The sequence below is a fragment of the Thunnus maccoyii genome, chromosome 6 (assembly GCF_910596095.1).
Source record: "Thunnus maccoyii chromosome 6, fThuMac1.1, whole genome shotgun sequence".
Classification (NCBI taxonomy): domain Eukaryota; kingdom Metazoa; phylum Chordata; class Actinopteri; order Scombriformes; family Scombridae; genus Thunnus; species Thunnus maccoyii.
The window spans coordinates 23,064,413-23,085,263 of NC_056538.1; the positions used below are offsets into that span (position 1 = coordinate 23,064,413).

A 20,851-nucleotide genomic window follows, 5' to 3' on the forward strand; every position below is an offset into this window, starting at 1 on the left:
ATAAAGTAAACAGACACAAAGACAAACCACAAATGAAGTTGCAAAAGAACTGAACCTCTTTATTTGGACTGTCAATGATCCGACGGATGCTGCACTTCAGACCATTCACACATATGAGTGACAGTAAAAAAGTAGAGTGTAAGCATGGGATGCAAAAGGTTCATAAAAGATTAGGGGGAGTCATCAGAATTAAATATCAATTGTACAAGACAAAGATGTAATGTAGCCTGGAGCTGACAGCTGCATTAATTCAATGATCAAGCCTGGCAGGGACATTTACATGATCTCAGGACCACTTTATTAGGAGTCTCCATATGACACAGGCTCTGTACCTCCTAGTGGATTCTTGGTATGCGAAAATACACCAAGCTGACCTCATGAAGTCTATTTCCCAACTCGTTTCATGCATCACTGGAATGTAAACATGGAGTAAACATATTCCTTGGCCTGTTATTAGTGTTCAGTTTACTCATAATCACATCATTTGTGGCTCAGATAAGCATTGTCATCCCCTGCTGCATCTTCATTATGCACAGACACTTGCAGAAATCTGCTGCACTGTACCTCTGCGTCTATTTGCAGTAATATGTAGGCTGTCCAAAGCTTTACAGAGGCTATGAAAAGGATAATCTGAGCCATATGTAACATAACAGAGTTGATATACAGTATAGTGAAGTTTTCTTTTTTTTTTTTTTTTAAAAAAAAAAAAAAGGTAGCAGAGTCTTAAATCTGTCAGCATTGTTAACTTACTGAAGTCCTCTGCGGGCATGAGTGTGATGCATTTAGTAAGTCAGATCTATCCAAGAGCCTGCTCTGAAGAAATTCATGACTACAGTACTACTCAAGACCATTAAATCAACATATTGAGGATGCTGGAGCTGTGCATTTCAGGCACCACATGAACAGTTTATCAGGACATGACAGCTAACAGTTCAATCACAAGGCCAGGAAAGCTATTCTCTTTCATCACTGCATGACCAGAAAAGCAGGCGTTACATGCCTCATACAGGTATCACTTGAAAAACCTACTGTGACTCCTATGGAGCCCATAGATGAAGGGTAGAACACTTTTGTTTTCAGGCTCTACCGAGCCAGCTCATGTGCGAGAAGGCTTCAGTTCTTTAATGTGTTACATAGTGAGACAATGGAGTATTCATGACATCGCATAGCATGAATTGGGCATTATCCCAGAGAGATGTAAACAGTGACATTTAGGCGTTATAAACATACAACATTAGTTGCAAGGTTTCTGCTCTCTAGCTTTTGGTGACACTGGGCACCATCAACCACCATGTCCTCTATCTACAACAGTGCTCTATTAGTGTGGCAAAACATGCGATTATAGAAAATAAGCATAAGTTATCAATATCAAGGGAGAGTAAAAAATACAATTGGAAAAGATATCTGTAAATAACCATCTTTACTATACAGACCTCCTATGGCTCTGCTGAAATAAAATGTGAATGGTTATCCCTGCCTTATGATGCAACCAAAAGTGATCCAAAAGTTAAGACCATATTACACACACATGCACCTCCGCTCTGCCACATTCAAAGACAGAGGCTGTATAAGACAGTTTTTGATTCAACACTGATACCACATGAAAATGTTAGGGTTCTGAGACTGAAACACACCGAGACACAAACAGAAAATATGGACATCGTCAAAAGCACCTTGAAAAGTATGATTCATCAAATCATCACATCGGCCGCGTGAGGAAGAGGGCACTGCGAGGGTGAGGCGCTGCGCTCCAGAGCATTTATTACATGATCAAGCTTCTTTTTCCAGAGCCAATCATACAGGGGCCAGAGGGTTGAGATGGGTTTCATTTAGTTTTTTTCACTAAGCATGAGTGTAAATTGAAAACACTCTACCCTCCTCGCTTTTATCAATTCAATATCAAATCAGCTCTTGCACAATACAAACCTCACCAGCCCTTATTCACCCCTCTGGGGATTCCTCGGCACAAAATGAGATTCATCATCATTTATGTAGTAGGGCATAAAATAACAGAGACAAACTGCAGCTGGCATAAATTCTTCAAACTGCTGTTCTTTAAAAAAAAAAAAAAAAAATTATACCATTCTGTTGCATTTCACTACAAATATCCTTCTCAAATTAACAATCGCACAACCCTTCTCTTTGGCTTTGTAGAAGTTGAGAGAACAGTCACCTCTACTTTGACTATGTGTTTAGGGAAAACAACCAAGACAAAGGGGTATGCCTGCGGTTGAATTTCAAGCTTTTCCTCAGTCCTTTTGGTCCTCCTTTTCCTGCCTTTGCCACAAAAACATGTTTTCTAGAAAGAACAACAAGAACCAAGGAAAGCCGTCTTAAGTTTCAACCAATACAAGCACTCACTAGCACTGGTTATAGAACAATAGGGTGTCTAGGAGGTGTAATCATGTCTGTATAACAACACCTGTCTACAAGTGGAACATCTCAGTGAGCGTATCCTTGAGCCAATTACAGTTTAGTGCCTAATATCAAAGATAATTTAATAAAAAGTGCCTTTCTTCTGGCTGGAAATTTTCTGAATCTACGCATTATGTGGTGCAGGGGGCTGTGTCTGTCAGTGTGTTCTGGAAAGAAGCCTTGCTCCAAGGCAGGAGGAAAAGAAGAGTAACTCATAGGGCAGAACCCCTTTAAGACAGCACCAATCCACCGTTTTTCTCTCAGACCACGGCAAACTGAGCCTCTGCACGCCATGTCACAGTCCTGCAGGTGACATGGAGCAGTTTGCACAGTTAACCTTTTCTCTGTCCTGCAATATAATAATCATCTGTATTCCATTTTTAATAAACTTAGTTGTATATAATAAAGTACAAAAATATTAGAGAACATATACACAGTTTTTTGTCATTTTTGTAGTGACTGCTTTGCCTGGTTTTCTTAAGCATACGTATATCTTTGTGCTAGGTGGTGAGGAACTGAACAGGCCTCAACTGAAGTGTAGTTTTTCCTCTCTTCTTTTCATATTGTTGATGTCCGGTCTGTTCCATCTGAGGGGGGAGATTATAAAGAAATATGTTTTAAGACATTTACAATCATTGAATATAGTGCAACATACACATTTCACCCTCTAATGCTTAAAGGGATCATTCACTTTTTGGAGACTTTTATAGTTTATCCTCCTTTTCCAGAGGCAGAAAGTTAATAGTTATTCTCTTGTTCCCGCTGTCCAATGAAAGCCATGTATCTCTAAATTTGGAAATTTTAATTTTTCAGATAAAAGGATTAAATCTTCCTTTATGGGAGTGAAAATTGTACTTTTTAACTTAAATAAACCATTAAAAAACCCATTGGATTATCAGAAAAGATTCATTATCACTTAACTAAAGAGGGGCTGTTTATCTGAGCTCATGAAAGATGATATTTTGGAGGTCAATGGCTTTCACTGGACAGAGGCCATATGCATGTCTTTTGAAGATATGCCACCATTGAGGTAAGCCAATCTTAGATACATTTCTGGATGTCTATGCCAGTGGTTCTCAAACTGTGTGTCCCTTAAATGCCCCATTCAACTGTTTCATTAAGTACAAATTTAAAGAACAAATTTTAAATGTTGTAAAATGTTTTATTAACATAATCGTTCTTCCGATTCTAAGCTGAACATCTCTTTATTTTTGTCTGCTGAATTTCCTTTAAGATTGAGGCACTTTCTAATACCCAGCATCACCATACATTACTATTAGCTAATGCTAGCTTCCAAAATTCTACGTGCGGCGCTCTTAACCTTTAACCTTACAGGTCATCCTAATCTCGCAGTTCAGTGCGAGATTTGATGGTCGACTGTCTTCTGTCTAAATTAAGCTGCTAAATCACACTTAAATTATGCACCAGATTTTGAACAGATTTTATCTGTATAGTCTGTAAATGTGAATACAAATGCAAAACACATATTTTTTTCTTTTTATTAGAAAATTCATTTTGTCGGAGGGTACATTGCACCCCAATGCCCCCCCCCCACCTAGCAACAAGCTGACTCCAAAGATTCTAAAGCCTGTGTTCGCTACTTTGATTTCATGGCAATGGACTAAACGTTACCGCGCTCTAAATCAAAAAACTAGTTCACTAGCAAAACGCCTTAAAGCATTAGCTATGGATAAATTCCTCACCAAAAAGAGAAGTGAACCAGACTGTGAGACAGTATCACAATAGTTACATTGCTCTGGGATTTTCGTGGATGGGAGATGCTGCTTACCCCCAACCTTAATGCCTTATCTGCAGGGAGAAGCTAACAAATGACGCGATGGTACCCAGTAAGTTGAAACACCACCTGATCACAAAGCTTCCTGATTTTATGAAAAAAGACACTCACTACTTCTAACAGTTAATGGGACAAAATGAAAAACACAGCCAGAGGATGCTTATATTAGGGTGGGCTGGTAGAAATAATATGGGCGACTCGAGCGGTAGGTAGCCCAGAGGTTAGAGAAGCGGACTAGCAGCCTGAAGGTTGCTGGTTCCAATCCCTGGCCAGATGGCACATAACTGGTGGGTTGTCAGAGTCAAGATCAGATACAAACTCCTACCATTGTGCCCTCAGGCCTCTCCAGCAGCGTGTTTGTGAATGGGTTGTTTGGATGGGTTAAATGCAGAGGATTAATTTCCCCCATGGGGATTAATAAAGTAGTATTCTATTCTAATTTATACAGAACAATATGAAGCAGGGAAATTGGGAGGTAATGAAGCAGCATTTTTAAGTTTGCTGCTACCCTATGATTTGAGTCAGTGGAGGGCAGATTGATTTACCCTAAAATAAAAAAATCCTTTCAACATAATTTTAAAATAATCAACTCCATAATATTTCTTTCCATTGGATGAGCTTAGTTCTCAAATAAAATTAAAACCTGATCTAGTGAGACTTCTCACCATAGCCAATATTTACAAAAATAGAAGGTAGTGTATTATTTAAACTCAAACTGAAAAGTGACAAAGAAAACAACTCTGAAAGCTCCTGCAGGTGTTTACACACAGCGGACAGGTCTGTCTCATTTGGGACATTTCTTGACACTGGTTTTGCAACAAGAATTTCATTTTTCAGACTCACATTGTCTACCACAGTGCCAGCAAGCACACGCAGAGGGCACAAAAAGGTGGAATCTAGAAATGGACTAGATTTGTGTACAAGACTGAATATGGCTGTCATTAGTTCTACCTTCTTCTTGGAAAATCTTTCCATTTCTGAAATGTCCCTGTCAAGGATGTTGAGCAGGGATCTTTTCAGAGACTGACGGGAGGTGATGGTGGGATCATCAGAATCTGTATGACCTACAGATGACAGCACAACACTTTCTGTTTGTATTTATTCATTCATTGATTTTGTATCGCCGACCAGTGGGGAAAGTTCATAGTTGTCATAGCAACACCCCTCCCCCTTGGCATGCTCCAAGAGACAGTGGGTCCACACTATTACCATGCCGGCATATGCCTGTGGTGCGCTGAGTAGGCGGAGTCTGCACACCGTCAGACAGTTATCGTAGTCGGCAGATACACCGGATCCACCGCTAAATTTCAGCGGTGAGAACGGCATTTACGTAACCACGACTACATGGCCGATACAAACACAAACAAGTCAAGGGAGATTAATAAGAGAGAACTGATGAATGTTATTCAGGCTCAGATAAAATAATATTGTGAACATTACTATCCATGCTGGCAATTACCTGTCAACTAAGAAAGCTACTGTAGCTTTTGCCCTGTAGGCTGACGTTGTTGTTTGTTTTATCAGCTGACAATTACATGATTGCTGCTGCTGGCTGACAGATTACACTCCATTTAAACACTTTTCCCAGCCCTCGCCGTTATGTGTTAAGTGGTGCACCAGCGCGCTGAAATGGAGCGGCCCCACTCTGTGCAGCGGACAGGTCTGCTTCAGAGCTCTGTGTGTATGTGTCTGAACATGACAAGAGGGGGCTGGCAGTGAACTTAACTTCTGATTGGGTGAGCAAGACGCACGTTTGTGTGGGCTAAGCCCACCCTTGCCAATAGCCACCGCTGGCCTTGGACAAATGCCTACCTCAATTTAAGCTCACCTGGCCTATGTGTGACAGCATCTGCACAGATGGAGCAGCTGCGATGACAAGCAAAATTAAGGGCTTTGTTACTTAAGTGAAGGAGCAGAACTCTACCATCCAAGCAATCCACTGCCTCTTGCACCGCAAAGCTCTCGTAGCCAAAACAACGCTACCTGAATTGACTGGAGTGTTGGATCGGGCTGTGAATATTGTGAACTTCATCAAATCAAGTCCCCTGAAATCTCAACTGGGTTCGATTTTGTGCGCAGAGATGGGGGCTGAGCACCATGCTTTGCTACTTCATGCAGAGGTGAGGTGGCTCTCACGGGGAAAGGTCCCGAACGGTATGAAAGGTATGCTTCACATGGATTTAACCACGGATGAGGCGTGGTAGGCAAAGCTGGCCTATCAGAAGAACGACACCATTCTCAGCACAACAGGCAAATTCTTTCGTTAGGCTTTCGTTCAAAGTTGGCCCTCTGGCGAAAGACTTTGATGAGTGGGTCAACTGAGATGTTCCCCCTGGCATCGGCACACAGCAGGGGTAAAACAGGATTGCCCAATCTTGTTGTCAAGCACCTGGACACACTGGAAGAGAGGTCTACCAGGTACTACACTTCTGCCAACATGAAATACTATGACTGGGTTCACGCACCACTCCATCCTCTTTCCTCCGCGTCAATCCAGACACTGACCATGAGATGAAAAGAAGAGCTGACTTAACTCAAAGAGGATTGCTCACTGAAAATGGACTTTGCAGACTTGCCCTCTTGGTTGCAGGTAGCAAAGGAATACCCCAATCTATCGGAGCATGTGGTTTCTGTTTTATTACAATTTCCGACCACATACTTGTGAGCTGGCCTTCTTGTCGATGACATACATGAAAAACAACAGAAGGGAGCGCTTGTCCGTGGAGCAGGACGTGCAAATGGCATTGTCCTCTGTCCTGTCTCAGATCAAGACACTCTGCTCTCAGAGACAGGTGCACGTTAGTCATTAATTGTCCCTTCCTATGTAAGTAACAAAAACACTACAATTAAAAGCCCTACCAAATTAATAGAAACAACATAGGTTACTGTAATAGGTCATACATTTAGCAAGAAGTCCTAATTGTTCTTTTTTTTTTTTTCTCTCTGTGTAACGTATTTTTTTGTTATAGCACACGAAATAGCCTAGTTATTGTGAAAATAAAATCTGATTTGTTGGCTCATGACACATGATTTTGTTATTATATATAAATAGCCTGTTATATTATAAATAATATAAGTATTTTAAAGCTGATTTTATGAAAGTCTAGTCTAAAACCACTAAATTCTGGAGACATGATTTTGTAACAAGACTTCAAAAAAGCCTTGTTATCCCGATTAATAAAAACTGTAAAAAAAAAATTAAAAAAAAAAGTTTTGATAAAATATGATTTTGAGTAATTTTTATTGTGAATGATCTATTTGAGATGCAATATAGCCTCTATCTACATACATACAGTATATTCTATATTTATGAGGATGCATACATCAATATTTTAAAAAAAAAATTGTGTGCCTCGAAAATTTCATTTTCATGAGGGTGTGTCTTGGGACAAAAAAGTTTGAAAACCACTGGTGTATGCTATAAATTGGCATCTCTCCCAAAAGCTGGGGAAGTTTAACACTTTGTACTTGTTAGCCAAGTGTTAATGAAAATACATACAATATCCAAACAACTTTGGAGCTACTTTTTCCAAAAGATGCATTTATCCATCTGTCAAAGCTTGTAAATCTAAACAAAAATGCACAGAATGCTCAATATGATCTTATTTATTTGGTGATAGTGATGTAGAGACTTTCTAAAACATGAACTGACAACATGTCACCAGTAATCTGTGGAGAAGACCCTACGTGTATTTTCCATCCAGACATCCAGAACGTAACCCAAACTAGGCTAAACTCACTGTTAAACATACTTTCAGACTGCACACACAGACACAAAAAGACATGAATCATTTTATCTGTCTCTGGAAAGGAGGGCAAATACTTTAAATTCCCCAAATTCATCTAACTTGCATAAAATGCAACAGGAACAACTTTTTAAGTCAGTACCATAATACTTGGGGAAAAGTAACAAATACAGAGCAACTGAATCCTGAAGTTGTTTGACATTTTGTCATTCAAGTGAAAAGTGTAGAGCAGTGTACAAAATTAACTTTTTTGTCCACTGGCTAAATGCCTGGTGAATGTTCAAATTTTACCAGCCACTCAATAGATTACCAATGTTTTTTTTGGCTGGTGAGTGGAGTGAAGCAAATCTATCAGCCACTTGCATATTTTACCAGCATTCTGCTGGAGGCTGGTGCTAATTTTGTGCCCTGGTGTAGAGGTATTAGTCTTTCTCTCTCTGCACGAAGAACCTGAGTATGACTTGACTGATAATACTGTATAATTTAAATATTATGAAATATTAATTAACAAATATAACTAATGAAATATGGATTATAAAAGTCGACAGACCTTTCCATCTGTTTCAATAGCTAAAGTTGTGTGGTGACAAATTAGTATGTACAGTATTGCTTTTCTTTAGGGACATGGTTGTTCTTGAATGTTCTTTAAGTGTTTTAGTTATTCAACATCTGTCTACTGGACCAACATATATCATGAATATATAACAACATAATATTGTAATAAGATGTTGTTGTCTTGTTGATAGTTGTGTGAGGTTTGCCAGCCTGTGGCTTATTTAGCACGAGACTGTTGAGGACACTTACCCCCTAAGGCATGCTCTGTCATACTGAGGCACAGTGACTCCAGCGTAGGGTTGATCTCCAGGTCAGCACCTGGAACTTGGCATTCTAAGGGAATGAGTAAAAACAGTCTCAGTCCAAAGGAAGATTAAGGATTATATTACCTTTAGGATTGCCATAAAGTCAATTTCTTCATACTCTAAATATACAAAAAACATTGGTAGCTTTTTCTATTAACAGATAATGTCAAAAGAGGATTCATTAGCCAATTTTACAAGGAAAAGAACAGTTTCAGTTATCAGGCCACAAATATGCTTTATCTGATTCAAACTGAGAAATAACACAGTTTATGTGTGCTGAAGAATAACTGTTATTATGTCAATGTGATGTTCAGATGGTTCTTTGACCTGATAATAATCTAAGGACCAAGTGATTGATACTAGAATGCATGAACTGTTCTGTTAATAGCCAAAACAAATAAAACAAGATTCAACATGCTGAATCTGCTGCTGATGATGGTCAATTAGAGCCGATGATGGTGAACACACTGCAAAAACTACAAGCCATGGTACTGAAAAAAAGTGAATGTTATGTAGGTGATGAGGACCTGCAGGTGTAAATGTAGTTCTTTTAATTATTTTAATAAAATATATGTTTTAGGGTTGAACGGTAAGGCATTTATACAGTCACAGAGAACCAAATCATGGATAGCACACGCACATATAGTATTTGGACTAAAAGCTCATCATTACTCGCTCATTTTTTTACACAACATCTCCAAGTAAAGGAAAAGCCGGACACACTTCCATTGGAAAGGGCACTGCATGATGCATAACTAACTGTTAATCAATGAACAACCTGACATTTTGATCAAACTCAAGCAAAAGCAGCCAAAACTAGAAGGCCAAATAATTTGCACAATGTGACGAGATGCTTTGTAAAGTACATATTATCTGTCTGCATGTTTCAGAAAGGCATGGTACCAAACAGCCTCTGTAATGTTCCTCCCTTGCTGTGTGGCTAAAGTGAAGTGTTTATTTGTCCGGCATGAATCACAGCTTACAATTCACTTGCTTAAAAATCAAAGTGTGACCACAAGTGCCCACTTGAGACGCACTTAAGATGTATTCTGATGTCAGGTGTAAACTGCAGTCTGTCTCAAGTGGATGTAGACATGATCGGGATTACTGGATATATGATACTGGTTTGAAGAGAGACAGAGTCTGAGTGAGCTTGAAAGTTAAACTACAGTACATAGACCAGCGACGAGCATTTGAGTGTTAAGTCTGACCCTTGACTGATCTTTATACTCAGCTGCAAGATTGTGCAGTGATGACTGAAGCCTAAACAGCTGGGACTTTTTGGCTTCCACATATTTCACACAAAAGATCTATATTGACTCTGTTAAAACATGACAAGACCATTACAGATGACTCTGCAGTGCTTGTGCGTGGCATCTGGCACACGGGCTGAGGCAGCCTAGAGGTTATGTATATTGCAAAAGGTGACAGATTGTTTACTGCAATATGCCGCTAAGCTGTCTCTTTATTTTGTCCTTGGCAAAGGGGGTGAGCAGGTCTCTATTTTGGCACCTGACAGATTTATAGCTATTTTTTAAAGTTGTGTAGCATGCACAACTTGATATCCTTCTCATTTGGAAAAAAAATACATTTTACTTTCAAAACACAAGGAGTTGTAAATAAAAGACATGTAGATATTACTAGTGTGATAAAACATAAGAATAAGGTTGAGAGAGGTACATTTGTAGCCACATTTTGGGTACAATATACAGTGAATTAAAATAGAAATAGAGGGATAGACTTTAAGTGTAATGTGGATGATGTTACGGACAGAAGAGGCATGACCTCACACAATACCTTGCTGCTGAAACATGAGCATGGTTTGCGGGGAAGTGTGGACAGGGAGTGAGTGGGTCCGCTGCACAGAGCTGCGGCTCTGACTTGGCATGCTGTTACTGCCCCCAGGGTTGGCAAACCACAAGTTCTATACGAGGGAAAACACAAATACTCATTACACAAATGCCACTCATCCAAGGAGGTTGAGATGGGTTTGCTTTCATCAGCTAAGTCAATAAACAGAAACTCTTGAAGCTATGAGAATAAATCAATTTGTATCACAAATGTGATGCCTAACCCCTTGTACTGTCTTGTCTGTGTATATTGCCTTTTCCACTTGTTTTCTTCTCAGAATAAATGTTTACTAAGGTGTATTATGACTTCTTGGGTATGTCATCATGTGACATCATGTCATCTTCAGATAAATAAAGAAGAACTCTGAGCAAATTGTTTGTGCTAGAAATATGGATTCAAACTTTCAACTGTCTAGTCAGCATTTAGCAGAAAAAGTTTTAAAAGGTCAACAAAAATAAGAAGAAAGTCAAAAAACAACAACAAATGTTTGGATATTTGACTTTTTTTCATGATATATTTTGTCTATGTGTCACAAACTGGTGTTGAATTGCCCATCCAGTGCCTGGAATACTGACTTGTCTACCCTGGCCTGCCAGCGCAGGATTAGTGAGTGTGTGACGTGGAGACGCTCCTCCGATCCCACCGGGACTAAGAAGACCCATGCGCCCAGCTGGGAGTCCACGAGGGGTCATCTGGAACTGCCTTTGGCCCCGCCGGGCTACACCTCCACTCACAGAGCCTGCTGTGGGGAGGGAGTTGGACCCATAGGTCCAGCTGGAGTAGGAACAGACAAAAAAAAGGAAAATATATCAAAAACCAAGAGCATTAAGAAAACAGCACATTCAACTGATGAAGCTACTTCATAAGAAATGATACTTATTTGAATGAGGAAGCGAGAGTGAAAGAGAAAAGGGAAGGGAAAGAGAATCAAAGCAAAAGTTAGACAGCAGGGATGAGTGCGAGGAGAGAGTTACATTCAGCTGGTGTGACATCTCCCCTGCTAAAGAAGGAGATCAAAGGTAAAAGAGGGCTCACCCTTTCTGTCGGTACACAGGCATGTCCAGCATAGCTTTCCGAGGGAATAGGCGGAGCAGTTTAAGGACCTGCTGCTTCCAGGAGACCAGCCTTTTCTTGTGAGTTTCTGTGAAAGCCTGACAGAGAGAGAGAGAAAGAAAAAAGGTTTCAGATTTTCAAAGAGCATTAGCAGGGTTTCAAAAGACGCTTGTGGAATTTGTGATTTTCCAAAGGAAAGGGCAGGTTTTATTCTGCATTTGAAGAGGAAAAACTATGATAATTACGAGATTCTCTTTCATATAGATATATTTTCCTGATTTAATATTTTAAGGTATTATTTTTTGTGCAATAAGACTAACATCAAGTGCATTTGTAAGAAGGCACGAATTCATGGACACTAATTGCTTTAATATATTCAGCAAATGAAAAAAACATCATTTGCAGGCTCTAAACTGAATTTGACTGAATTATGTCATACTGCTGAGTACTTATTCACCTTAGATCAACCAGTGCCAAATGTTGGTACCTTAAGAGCGGGTTATGTTGTGTTGATAAGATTCCTTATGAGCCTTCAAGAAATTTCTTTCCTGTGTTCCTGTTAGTACTTTCAGATATCAGCCTTAATTTACTGTTTCATGAGTACAAGCAGAAATAGCCACAGTAAGATGTTTGATGAAGAGCTGAAGATGACAGGCTCTTAGTGCATTTTCGGCAAACAGCACATCTCCAACACGTAGGCTAAACAACTTATTTTACCTTGTTTATTGATAATTTATTATTGTTTATTTTACCTTACACAACAAAATGTTCTAAATAAATAACAATGCTAAAATTGAGAAGTTTGGACTTTACAAATGAAATTACATTTCTGTTATTACAGAGAGTAAAGTACCGAAAAAAGGTACTGGTGGGTACCAGTACTGAATTCCAGGTACCGGTACCAGTTCAAATGTGAACAGTAGCCAACCCTAGCAAGTTCTCACCTCATGTGTCAGACACTTCTCGATGAGCTGAAGGTAACAGCTGATATTCTCCTCGTCTGGTCTTGACACCAGCAGCTGGGTGCACACTGAAATAAAAAAAGCCAGGGTTTAATATTCATGTAGAATGAGTAAATTTGATAATCATGTTAAACTTATACTGAGGATTACTGCAGGATTTAAACTCTTTTTCTACATGATGAACACTGACAAGGATATATGGATATAACTTGTAAAGTATTTTGTTATGTTGTTGATTGTGCCTTGTGTGTGCTTGTGCAAGTGACAAGAGATTTTCCTGGGAAAAAAAACAAAAACATCTCACCTTTACCCATCACACGGGTGAACTGTCCAGCAATGTCGCCATCTGAGATGGGTGTGGCTGAGGAGTCTCCATCGCAGGGAGGTGGGTTGTGGGTCTGGAAGCCATCTGAGGCCGGCTCTTTATCTGCTCCTGATTTTGTGGCTTCTGAAGGGGAGGTGGTTGTGTCCCGGGCAGTCTGTGCCGCACTGGGTGGGCTGTAGGCCTTGATGGGTGTGATGATGATCTGTTGCAGCTCTTGGAGGGCGTTACGCAGGTTTCCTCCTTCCAAAATGTCCTGCAAGGATATAAGGACATTAGTGTCCCATAGTGTATGAATGAGTCACTGGTACACTTTCGGGTGCAGTGTGACGTTGTGAGTGGATCTGCATTTAAGACTTTTACACTATTGACGTGTCATACAGCAATACACCGAATCCCTACCAGCCCTGCTCTGTACACTATGTAGCTAAATCACAGGATCATCAATTACTTCACACTCAGTATGAGTAAAAATTCATCAAGACAAAATCTGTTTTCAGCTTGAGAAAAACAACATCATCCAGTTTCAATTACCTTTTCTAAAGACTTGAGCACACTCTGCCTCTCTCGCAGTTTCTGGATACTCAAGGCAATCTTATGTCGTGCTCCTTTAGTGACGTTCTAAAAAGGAGAGACAGGAGATAACAAGATGGCATGAAAAGCAGACGAGTCATTTCTTGCGGGAACACTGGGCAATTTATACAGTTACTAAATAACAAACCTAATCACCATCTGTTTCATTAAAGCCAAGGGGCAGAGGCAAAATCGCAACCATTTGTATGTGTGACTGGGTGGATATAACTGTGGGGTGCATTGCTTAATTTCATGCCTCATTGAGAGTTGATGTATCATCAGGTTTGAAGACAGTAAGGTTCACAATTGATAAGGAGGGTGGAATAATCAAAGCCATGCCCCTGTGTATCAAAAAGAAGGCTTAAAAACCTGCGACTCCAGGTGCTGCTCTGTTAGAATCATCATCTCCTCATAGGTCATCTGGGAGAAAAGTGATGCATATTTATGAAGGCGAAGACTTTTCAACCATGCGGGAACATCTAGAACAAACACACACCAAGGAACAAAAAACAGTTGTTACATTTCAGCTGATATCACTACAGCTGTTGGCAGTGTATGGCTTTTACCATAGCCAAATATCATCTATGTGAGCGCCCTGGGCTTAGTTGGTGATGAACTCTGACCTTTCATGCCACTGCCATCCTCCTGGAAAGTGTTGCGTGTGGAGCCCTGGTCTTCTGTCTGCTCACTGCCTGAAGAGGCCACACTGCTCTGGGGGGAGAGGGGTGCGTGATCTGTTGGAATGAAGTTCTGCCGGCCCCCTGCATCATCCTGGCTAACCCACTCAGAGCCACAAGCCTGGGGACTGGAAGGGATAACGGACATGGACTTCTTCAGAGGGCTGGGCTGCATCTGCCCACCCAGACCTGAGGAAGAGAATAATTCAAGTATGAGAAAAAACAGAAAAAACATTTTTGGAAAAGAAACGTCCACAACACTCTAAGATTCTAAGATGATAAAAGCTACTCAACATCTTAATGGGCGACCAAACTGTCTCCTCTCCATGTTTTCTCCGCTATTTGAATAAATTACATGTATGAGAAATATAACCTGTGTTATTGCTGTTGATGGGAGAGGACATTCCGCCTGGGAAAGACATGTGTCCGTTCTGTCCTGCCGGAGACGTGCTTGATGAGGGAGACTTGTCGTGCCAGGCGTGGCCAGGGTCCAGAGCCTCAGCAGAGCTGGGCCATTCATCTGAGCCCTGGCGGGGGTGGTAGGGGCTGGAAGGAGCTCGAGAGGAGGATACATAGCCACTGGATAAGTGCTCCTCGAGGTGGTTCAGCCACATGGCCAAAGAGGTGCGGTCATCCAGTGTGGTAGCAGGGTGGATAAGCGCGTAGGACAGCAGCTGTCTGCTCTCTTCCACAAACAGGCTACTCTCGATAGTGTGACTCAACACCTTCTGCAGCAGCTTCATGTACTCACATTTGGCCTCGCTGTTGCGTGGCTGCAGCAAAGGCAGATGGGACAGCAGCAAGGACACCACTTTCTCCTTTGGCTCCTGATGCCACTGGCTGACAATAGCTAAGGACAAAGGGCAGATAGAGTGTTTCACCAGTGAATGATCTTTCATTATTGGTTTGATACATGCCTTCTTCAATATAAAAAAAGATAATCAGGGATAATCCATAATGTGTGATAAAATATTCTAATAAATTATCCACTACCTGCATTGTTGGCCTCGGCTTCTAGGATGTGGATCTCTGTGCAGTCTGCCAGCCAGTGTTCAAGGCATATGTGTAAGAAGCGAGCCTGGGTGCGGGACACCCTCTTCAGGAGGGACAACAGTGCCACCGTCTGTTCACACTCATTCCAGCCTTTGAACCAATCTGTAAGGATACCTACCTGGTCTCGGAACATCATGGCGTGTCTCCTCGGTAAGGAGAACAGGAATGTGTGGAGGGGGAGTAGGGTACTGGAAAGAACACTTTTCTGACACAGACAGGATCAGTCTCGCCCCGCACAGCGGGGTCGTATTTGCAACAGTCCTGGGATCCCCTCAGACTGGACCGAGGGGCCCTCACATGGTTCAGGTGCAGAAGAAACTGCAGACAGGGATGTTGTGTGGATTGTTCAGAAGATGTCTTATGAAGTGAGGCTGAGAGTATGTGTCAAATGTAGCTGGTAATGACACGAACAGGAAAAGCTTTTTTGCTCACTCTGGCATGTTCAGGATCACATCATCCGTGCCCTATTAAATCAACAAACAGAGAGAACGATCTTAGATGATTACTTCAAATTTTATGTCTACTTCAAATTTAAAATATTAACCAACCCACTATTTAGTTTCAACGCTTATCCATTACCAATTTGTTTAGCTTTTCTACTTTTAACATATTCACTGTGATGCCAATCATATTTTTATGTATAAACAAATCAACATGAGTGCTATGACATCCATCCATCCTACAGACTTAGTACTTGAATATGTTTTTCCTGTGGTCGTTCTATTCTATTTGAGGACATAAATTTCTCTGCCCAAAAGCTGCAAACAAAAGAGTTATGATCTTCTTAGATGATGGAAATGATCATTAGCTTGTGAATGACAATCTGCATTGATAATGGGAGATTGATATTTTATTGTAAAGAATAATATATCCATAAGCGATAATGGCAACTTTTTCTGATTTCCAAAGTATGGAAATGATAAGGAATATAACACGAAATTGGTGTTCTATAACTTTTCCATAGCTACAGCATGGACCTGATATGTATAATTTATTCAGGTTCAAAACAAGATGAGATCTGAGAAATGTCCAAAAAACCTTGCAAATCAATTCCTGAAATTCCTAGTTATAACTGCGACTTTATGAGTGTTACTTGAGGTAAGCTAATAAACTCTACTCTTGTCATTCATGAGTCATATCATAACAGGCGCAAGCCATTCACAAAAGGTGTGCCAAGCAAGTTATCGAAAAGATAACAGTCTAGGTCAGTAACGCTGTGAGTACACTAGAATAGGCTGCTATGCAAAGAATACGAGCTGTCATCGGTGCCCTTTATTATGATTTACAGTTAATAATAATACATCATTTATCCGATAAAAGTGGGACACAAATATCATGACTAACTAGCAAGAGTAATGTTACATGTCAAAACTACCAACTCCCAAACACTGCGAACGGTAGCACCTGTAACATTATGAGCTATCATTTTTATTTAAGAACAAACCCGAGTGTCTGACTATTAGCTCTGGTCAGCAAACTGTTGTTGCGAGGTTTATTAAGTTGAAACAGGCTAACATTACACCCGGCAGCCTTGCATTAAATAGCGGCTGGCCATAGTTAGCTTAGTCGGCCTAGTCTGTGATGGGGGATTCAGGATTTGTATTGTTTTTCGTTGACGCTGTTGCTGCTGCTATGCCCCCTTTTCTCCCGTTTCGTACGTGCAAACAGGAACGATAAAAACAACGTTTTATTCGACATAAGGTTGAGGCTAGATAACTACATACAGTTATGTGAGTAGACATTTAAAATCAACGGGCTCAAAGGGTTTGTTGTTTACCTTTGTCAGTTGTCACTGGTTAGCGGGCTAGGCTAAAGTGCTAATGCATAGCTAGCTCGACGGTAGCTTCTTAGCTAGCAAGTTTTGCTAATAGATGCAATAACGTTAGCTTAGCTGAAAGAAGCGTAGATTTCGATCCCATACGTGGTATTCCTCAAGGATATTCCTCCACAGCGGCAAGCTCTCGTGGTTTCAGACACACCATGTTAAAGAATGTATGTACAAAAATGTTTATTGCAATACAGAAAATAAAGAGTATACGCCTGGAGAAATCTACTTCGATTTTGAGTTGACGTAAGACGTGGGCACGACGTCATACGTCTGGACGGTACGTAATTTTAGTTTTGTTCCGCCCTCATTCTGGTAGATTAAAAAAACGCTCCCACTCTGTCTAACCAGTAAACACGTCATGTTCTGCAGTAAAAGTGAAGTAGGCACTACAGGCACATGAAAGAAAACAGAAGACATTCATCTTTATATTTACAGCTTATATTTACTGCATATACGGTTTTGGTATGAAAAGTTTCATATTAGTGTTTCAAAGGTGTTTTACTTGTCTGTTACTACTCAATATAGACTAAACTAAAGGGATGCAACCAACAATTATTTTTATCATGGAATAATCTGTTGATTATTTCTTCAAATATTTGATTGACTGTATTAATCAATTATCCTCAAATTGCTTGTTTTTTTATGACTAACAGCCCCAAACCCAAATATACTATTAGGCTTACATTTACAAGCAGCAAATTCTGACATTTGAGAGGCCGAGAACAAATGAATGTCTGGCTTTTGTACAACTGATCATTTCAGCACAAGAGTAAACATTTAAGTCTTACAATGAGGATGTGATACAATGATTGCAGTATTACTCTGAGTGGGTTGAGTGATCAAACTATTCAAAAAAAAAGCACATAATAATATGATACACAATTATTATTATTATTATTATTATTATTATTATTATTATTATTATTATTATTATTATGACTTCATTTGTATAGTATCTTTCATATAGTCAATGCAGCTCAAAGTGCTTTACATCAAATTGTATATGTAAAAGAAATTAGCATGAAACACTTAAATAAATTAAAAGGTGGCAAACAAAACATTAAAATATAATAAAATCAGGGTTGAATAATAGCAATAAAATTTAAAATAAGATTAAATAAAATAAAAATTAACTCTTAGTAAGATTCAATAAAAGCAAGCCATACTACATATGATGCACATGTAGTCAAATAGATTGAAAGAATAATGTAACACTGTGGCAGGTACCTTTTTATGGAGGACATTTGCTGTTTATGCTTAAGTACATCTCTCTGCATATATTTCTAAACTTTTACACAGATGCAGGACTTTTGATTAATGTTATACTGTTGTGTAATTGATGCTATGTTTATAGGATTTCAGTACCTTTCCTACATCTGCAAGTTTCTACACTATTTGATATCCATTCTTATAAAGTAATAGGAAGTGAAAGTAACCCTCACCAATGCAGTGATATTGATCGACAACAAATTGTAAAATAAATCTATGTCAACTTCAAATGATGTAGTTATAGTGTTCAAGTTAAATACAATCTCTTCCGCCATGCTGAGATCCATAGGTTTCGTGTGGGTATTTTTTTCTTTTATGCATTATAGAAGAAGTAACAGATGGTGTCATCTTGTGTCAGTTAAAAGAGGAAGCATCACTATTGCTTGTTTTCGCTGTGTGTCTGCCCTGCCCTTACTGTCTTAAGAGGATCTTGACAGTCCAACAGTAGCTGTCAGGCGCAAACTGTTTCAGCAAGTCAGCGTCACCCTGAAGACAGGAAGGCAGAAAAGGATCCTTTGAGAATGGTAGGTGAAACTGATGCAATTGCGTGAAATATTTTGCTTTTCTAGTGAAATTTACCAGATTTGATGACTTCATTCATTGTTACATATATATGTGTATATATAAATATATATTTTTTTACCATTATGACACAAGTTGGCAATCTCGCACGCTCTCAAACAGGAAACTACATTCTTGCACGCTGCAGCAAAAACATTTCCTGCCCTCAATATGTCAGAATAGTATCATGAATGTTTGATGCATCCATGCGAGGTGGATAGAGACCTCCGCATCTGAACAGAGTTGCTCTCTCTTAGCCTCATTCTTTGTTTCTATTTTTGGGCTCTAGTAATATGTTTCTATTTCGTATTGCAGTCGAGCTCTCTGGTTGTGTGTGAAGTGGATGAAAGTCTCAAAGATAAACTGAAAAAGTTTAGATTTCGAAAAGAGACCAACAATGCTGCCATACTAAGTAAGTATCACTTGCTTGTGAATAAGTGTTCCTTGCAAATCTACACTCTAACACATTCGTAAATCCAATGTATGAATATTACGCAGGTAAAAAACAGAACTAAAAGCCTAAATAATAATTCTTTTTGCCTAGTGAAAATCGATATGGAGAAACAACTTGTTATCCTTGAGGAGGAATATGAGGCAAGTCTTTTTACAGATTCCACTTTTTTAGATTGCTGCATTCAGTTTTGAAAGTCACTTAGACTCGACTTTGTTTTTCAGGACATCTCACTGGATGATCTGAAAGAGGAACTCCCAGAGCGGCAGCCCAGATATCCTCACTGAATGTCAAAATGCAAAGTCTTCACACTTATAGAAAGTATATTTGCAAGTGCTGTATTCAAATGGTAGCAGACTGCAATTATTGTTTTAAGTTGTCTTGTAATTTGGTTTCCTTGACAACAGCGCACATTCATTGTCTACAGCTACAAATATGTCCACGCTGATGGTAGGGTGTCTTACCCTCTGTGTTTCATATTCTCAAGTCCAATGGGTAAGTAGCAATGCTGTCATCAGTAAAAAAAAAAAAGAATCTTTCTCTTTAAATTACAGTGTTGTTTGCTTAGTAGAATAACTCAACTGTCCAATTAACATCCCCTCTTGTGTGAAAATGTTTATGAACATTTATAGTAGCGATGAATGTCATATTTATTGCATTTATTGAGGTGTGTTTGGGTTGGAAAATTACAGAATTCCTTGAAAAAAAAGTGTCAAATTTAATTTCACAGGATGTAAGCCAGAGCAACAGATGATGTATGCAGGCAGCAAGAATCGGCTGGTCCAAGCTGCAGAGCTCACAAAGGTAATTATGCCAAAATTATGACCCGTATTTTATGGTAAATCTCTGGCATCTCAATCACTGTGCCTAAGATGGTGAACATGGGGAAAAAATGGTACCTGCATTATACCTACAGTTGTAGACTTTTATCTTTAGTTATTACCTGTATTTGTTTAGCAGGTTATTCTTTTAAATGTATAATATTTGTTCATTTGGGTTTTCTACCCCCACATTATAAACAACTGGCTGGAGTGATGATTAATCTAAATATTCTGAACTTGTTTCAATTTTTATGACATTGTAATATTCAGATTCTGTATGTAACATTTTCTGCTTTACTCTGAGGTCTTTGAAACAAGAAACGCTGATGACTTGACAGAGGAATGGCTGAAGAAACAGCTGGCATTTTTTCGCTGAATATGCATCTTCCAAACCTTCAAACTGTCTTTTTCATTGTGGAAAAATATCAACTTTGATTGTTGTGTGTTATTGCTATTAAATGACTTACTGTATGCAACCTATCTAAATCTGTCAGTTTTGTATTGGAACCTTATTCATTTTGGACAAGAACAATCAATTTGTATTGATTGCATTGTATTTTAACAACATTGTCAACTGTGCATTAAAAAAAAAAAAGTAATCGAATATTTAAGTA

General features: G+C 39.4%; 2 protein-coding genes across 4 annotated transcripts; one reads left to right on the forward strand and one right to left on the reverse strand.

Moving 5' to 3' along the window:
• Window positions 1–33: 33 nt before the first annotated feature.
• LOC121898277 (protein Smaug homolog 2) lies at window positions 34–17,172 on the reverse strand. 3 transcript variants are annotated; one of them, XM_042413254.1, is made up of 14 exons: window positions 17,085–17,172; window positions 15,740–15,771; window positions 15,248–15,625; window positions 14,628–15,104; window positions 14,201–14,443; window positions 13,947–14,056; window positions 13,539–13,625; window positions 12,987–13,260; window positions 12,665–12,750; window positions 11,703–11,818; window positions 11,243–11,441; window positions 10,614–10,740; window positions 8,761–8,844; window positions 34–3,002 (listed from the first exon to the last, which is right to left on the reverse strand). In XM_042413254.1, exons 3-14 carry the CDS (start codon window positions 15,441–15,443, stop codon window positions 2,974–2,976), a joined length of 2,028 nt encoding a protein of 675 aa, XP_042269188.1. In that variant the 5' UTR covers window positions 15,444–15,625; window positions 15,740–15,771; window positions 17,085–17,172; the 3' UTR covers window positions 34–2,973. The 3 variants fall into 3 exon arrangements, with proteins under 3 accessions (XP_042269188.1, XP_042269189.1, XP_042269187.1); XM_042413255.1 differs by having other exon boundaries at window positions 15,248–15,350; window positions 15,426–15,771; XM_042413253.1 differs by having other exon boundaries at window positions 15,248–15,771.
• gmfg (glia maturation factor, gamma) lies at window positions 16,759–20,717 on the forward strand. The gene is made up of 9 exons (XM_042413259.1): window positions 16,759–17,037; window positions 17,330–17,412; window positions 18,829–18,928; window positions 19,281–19,377; window positions 19,510–19,559; window positions 19,641–19,690; window positions 19,829–19,911; window positions 20,147–20,220; window positions 20,542–20,717. Exons 3-9 carry the CDS (start codon window positions 18,926–18,928, stop codon window positions 20,611–20,613), a joined length of 429 nt encoding a protein of 142 aa, XP_042269193.1. The 5' UTR covers window positions 16,759–17,037; window positions 17,330–17,412; window positions 18,829–18,925; the 3' UTR covers window positions 20,614–20,717.
• Window positions 20,718–20,851: the final 134 nt, after the last annotated feature.

What these genes read in the sequence shown, in the direction of transcription:
- LOC121898277 (XM_042413254.1), bottom strand. Translation starts at nt 15,443, where the DNA reads ATGATGTTCCGAGACCAGGTAGGTATCCTTACAGATTGGTTCAAAGGC. An exon ending in AGCAGCACCTGGAGTCGCAG is followed by an intron (nt 13,626 to 13,946) that starts GTTTTTAAGCCT and finishes TCTCCTTTTTAG; the next exon opens with AACGTCACTAAAGGAGCACG. An exon ending in AGAAGTGTCTGACACATGAG is followed by an intron (nt 11,819 to 12,664) that starts GTGAGAACTTGC and finishes TCTCTCTGTCAG; the next exon opens with GCTTTCACAGAAACTCACAA.
- gmfg (XM_042413259.1), top strand. An exon ending in CTCCCAGAGCGGCAGCCCAG is followed by an intron (nt 19,691 to 19,828) that starts ATATCCTCACTG and finishes ACAACAGCGCAC; the next exon opens with ATTCATTGTCTACAGCTACA. An exon ending in AAGCTGCAGAGCTCACAAAG is followed by an intron (nt 20,221 to 20,541) that starts GTAATTATGCCA and finishes CTTTACTCTGAG; the next exon opens with GTCTTTGAAACAAGAAACGC.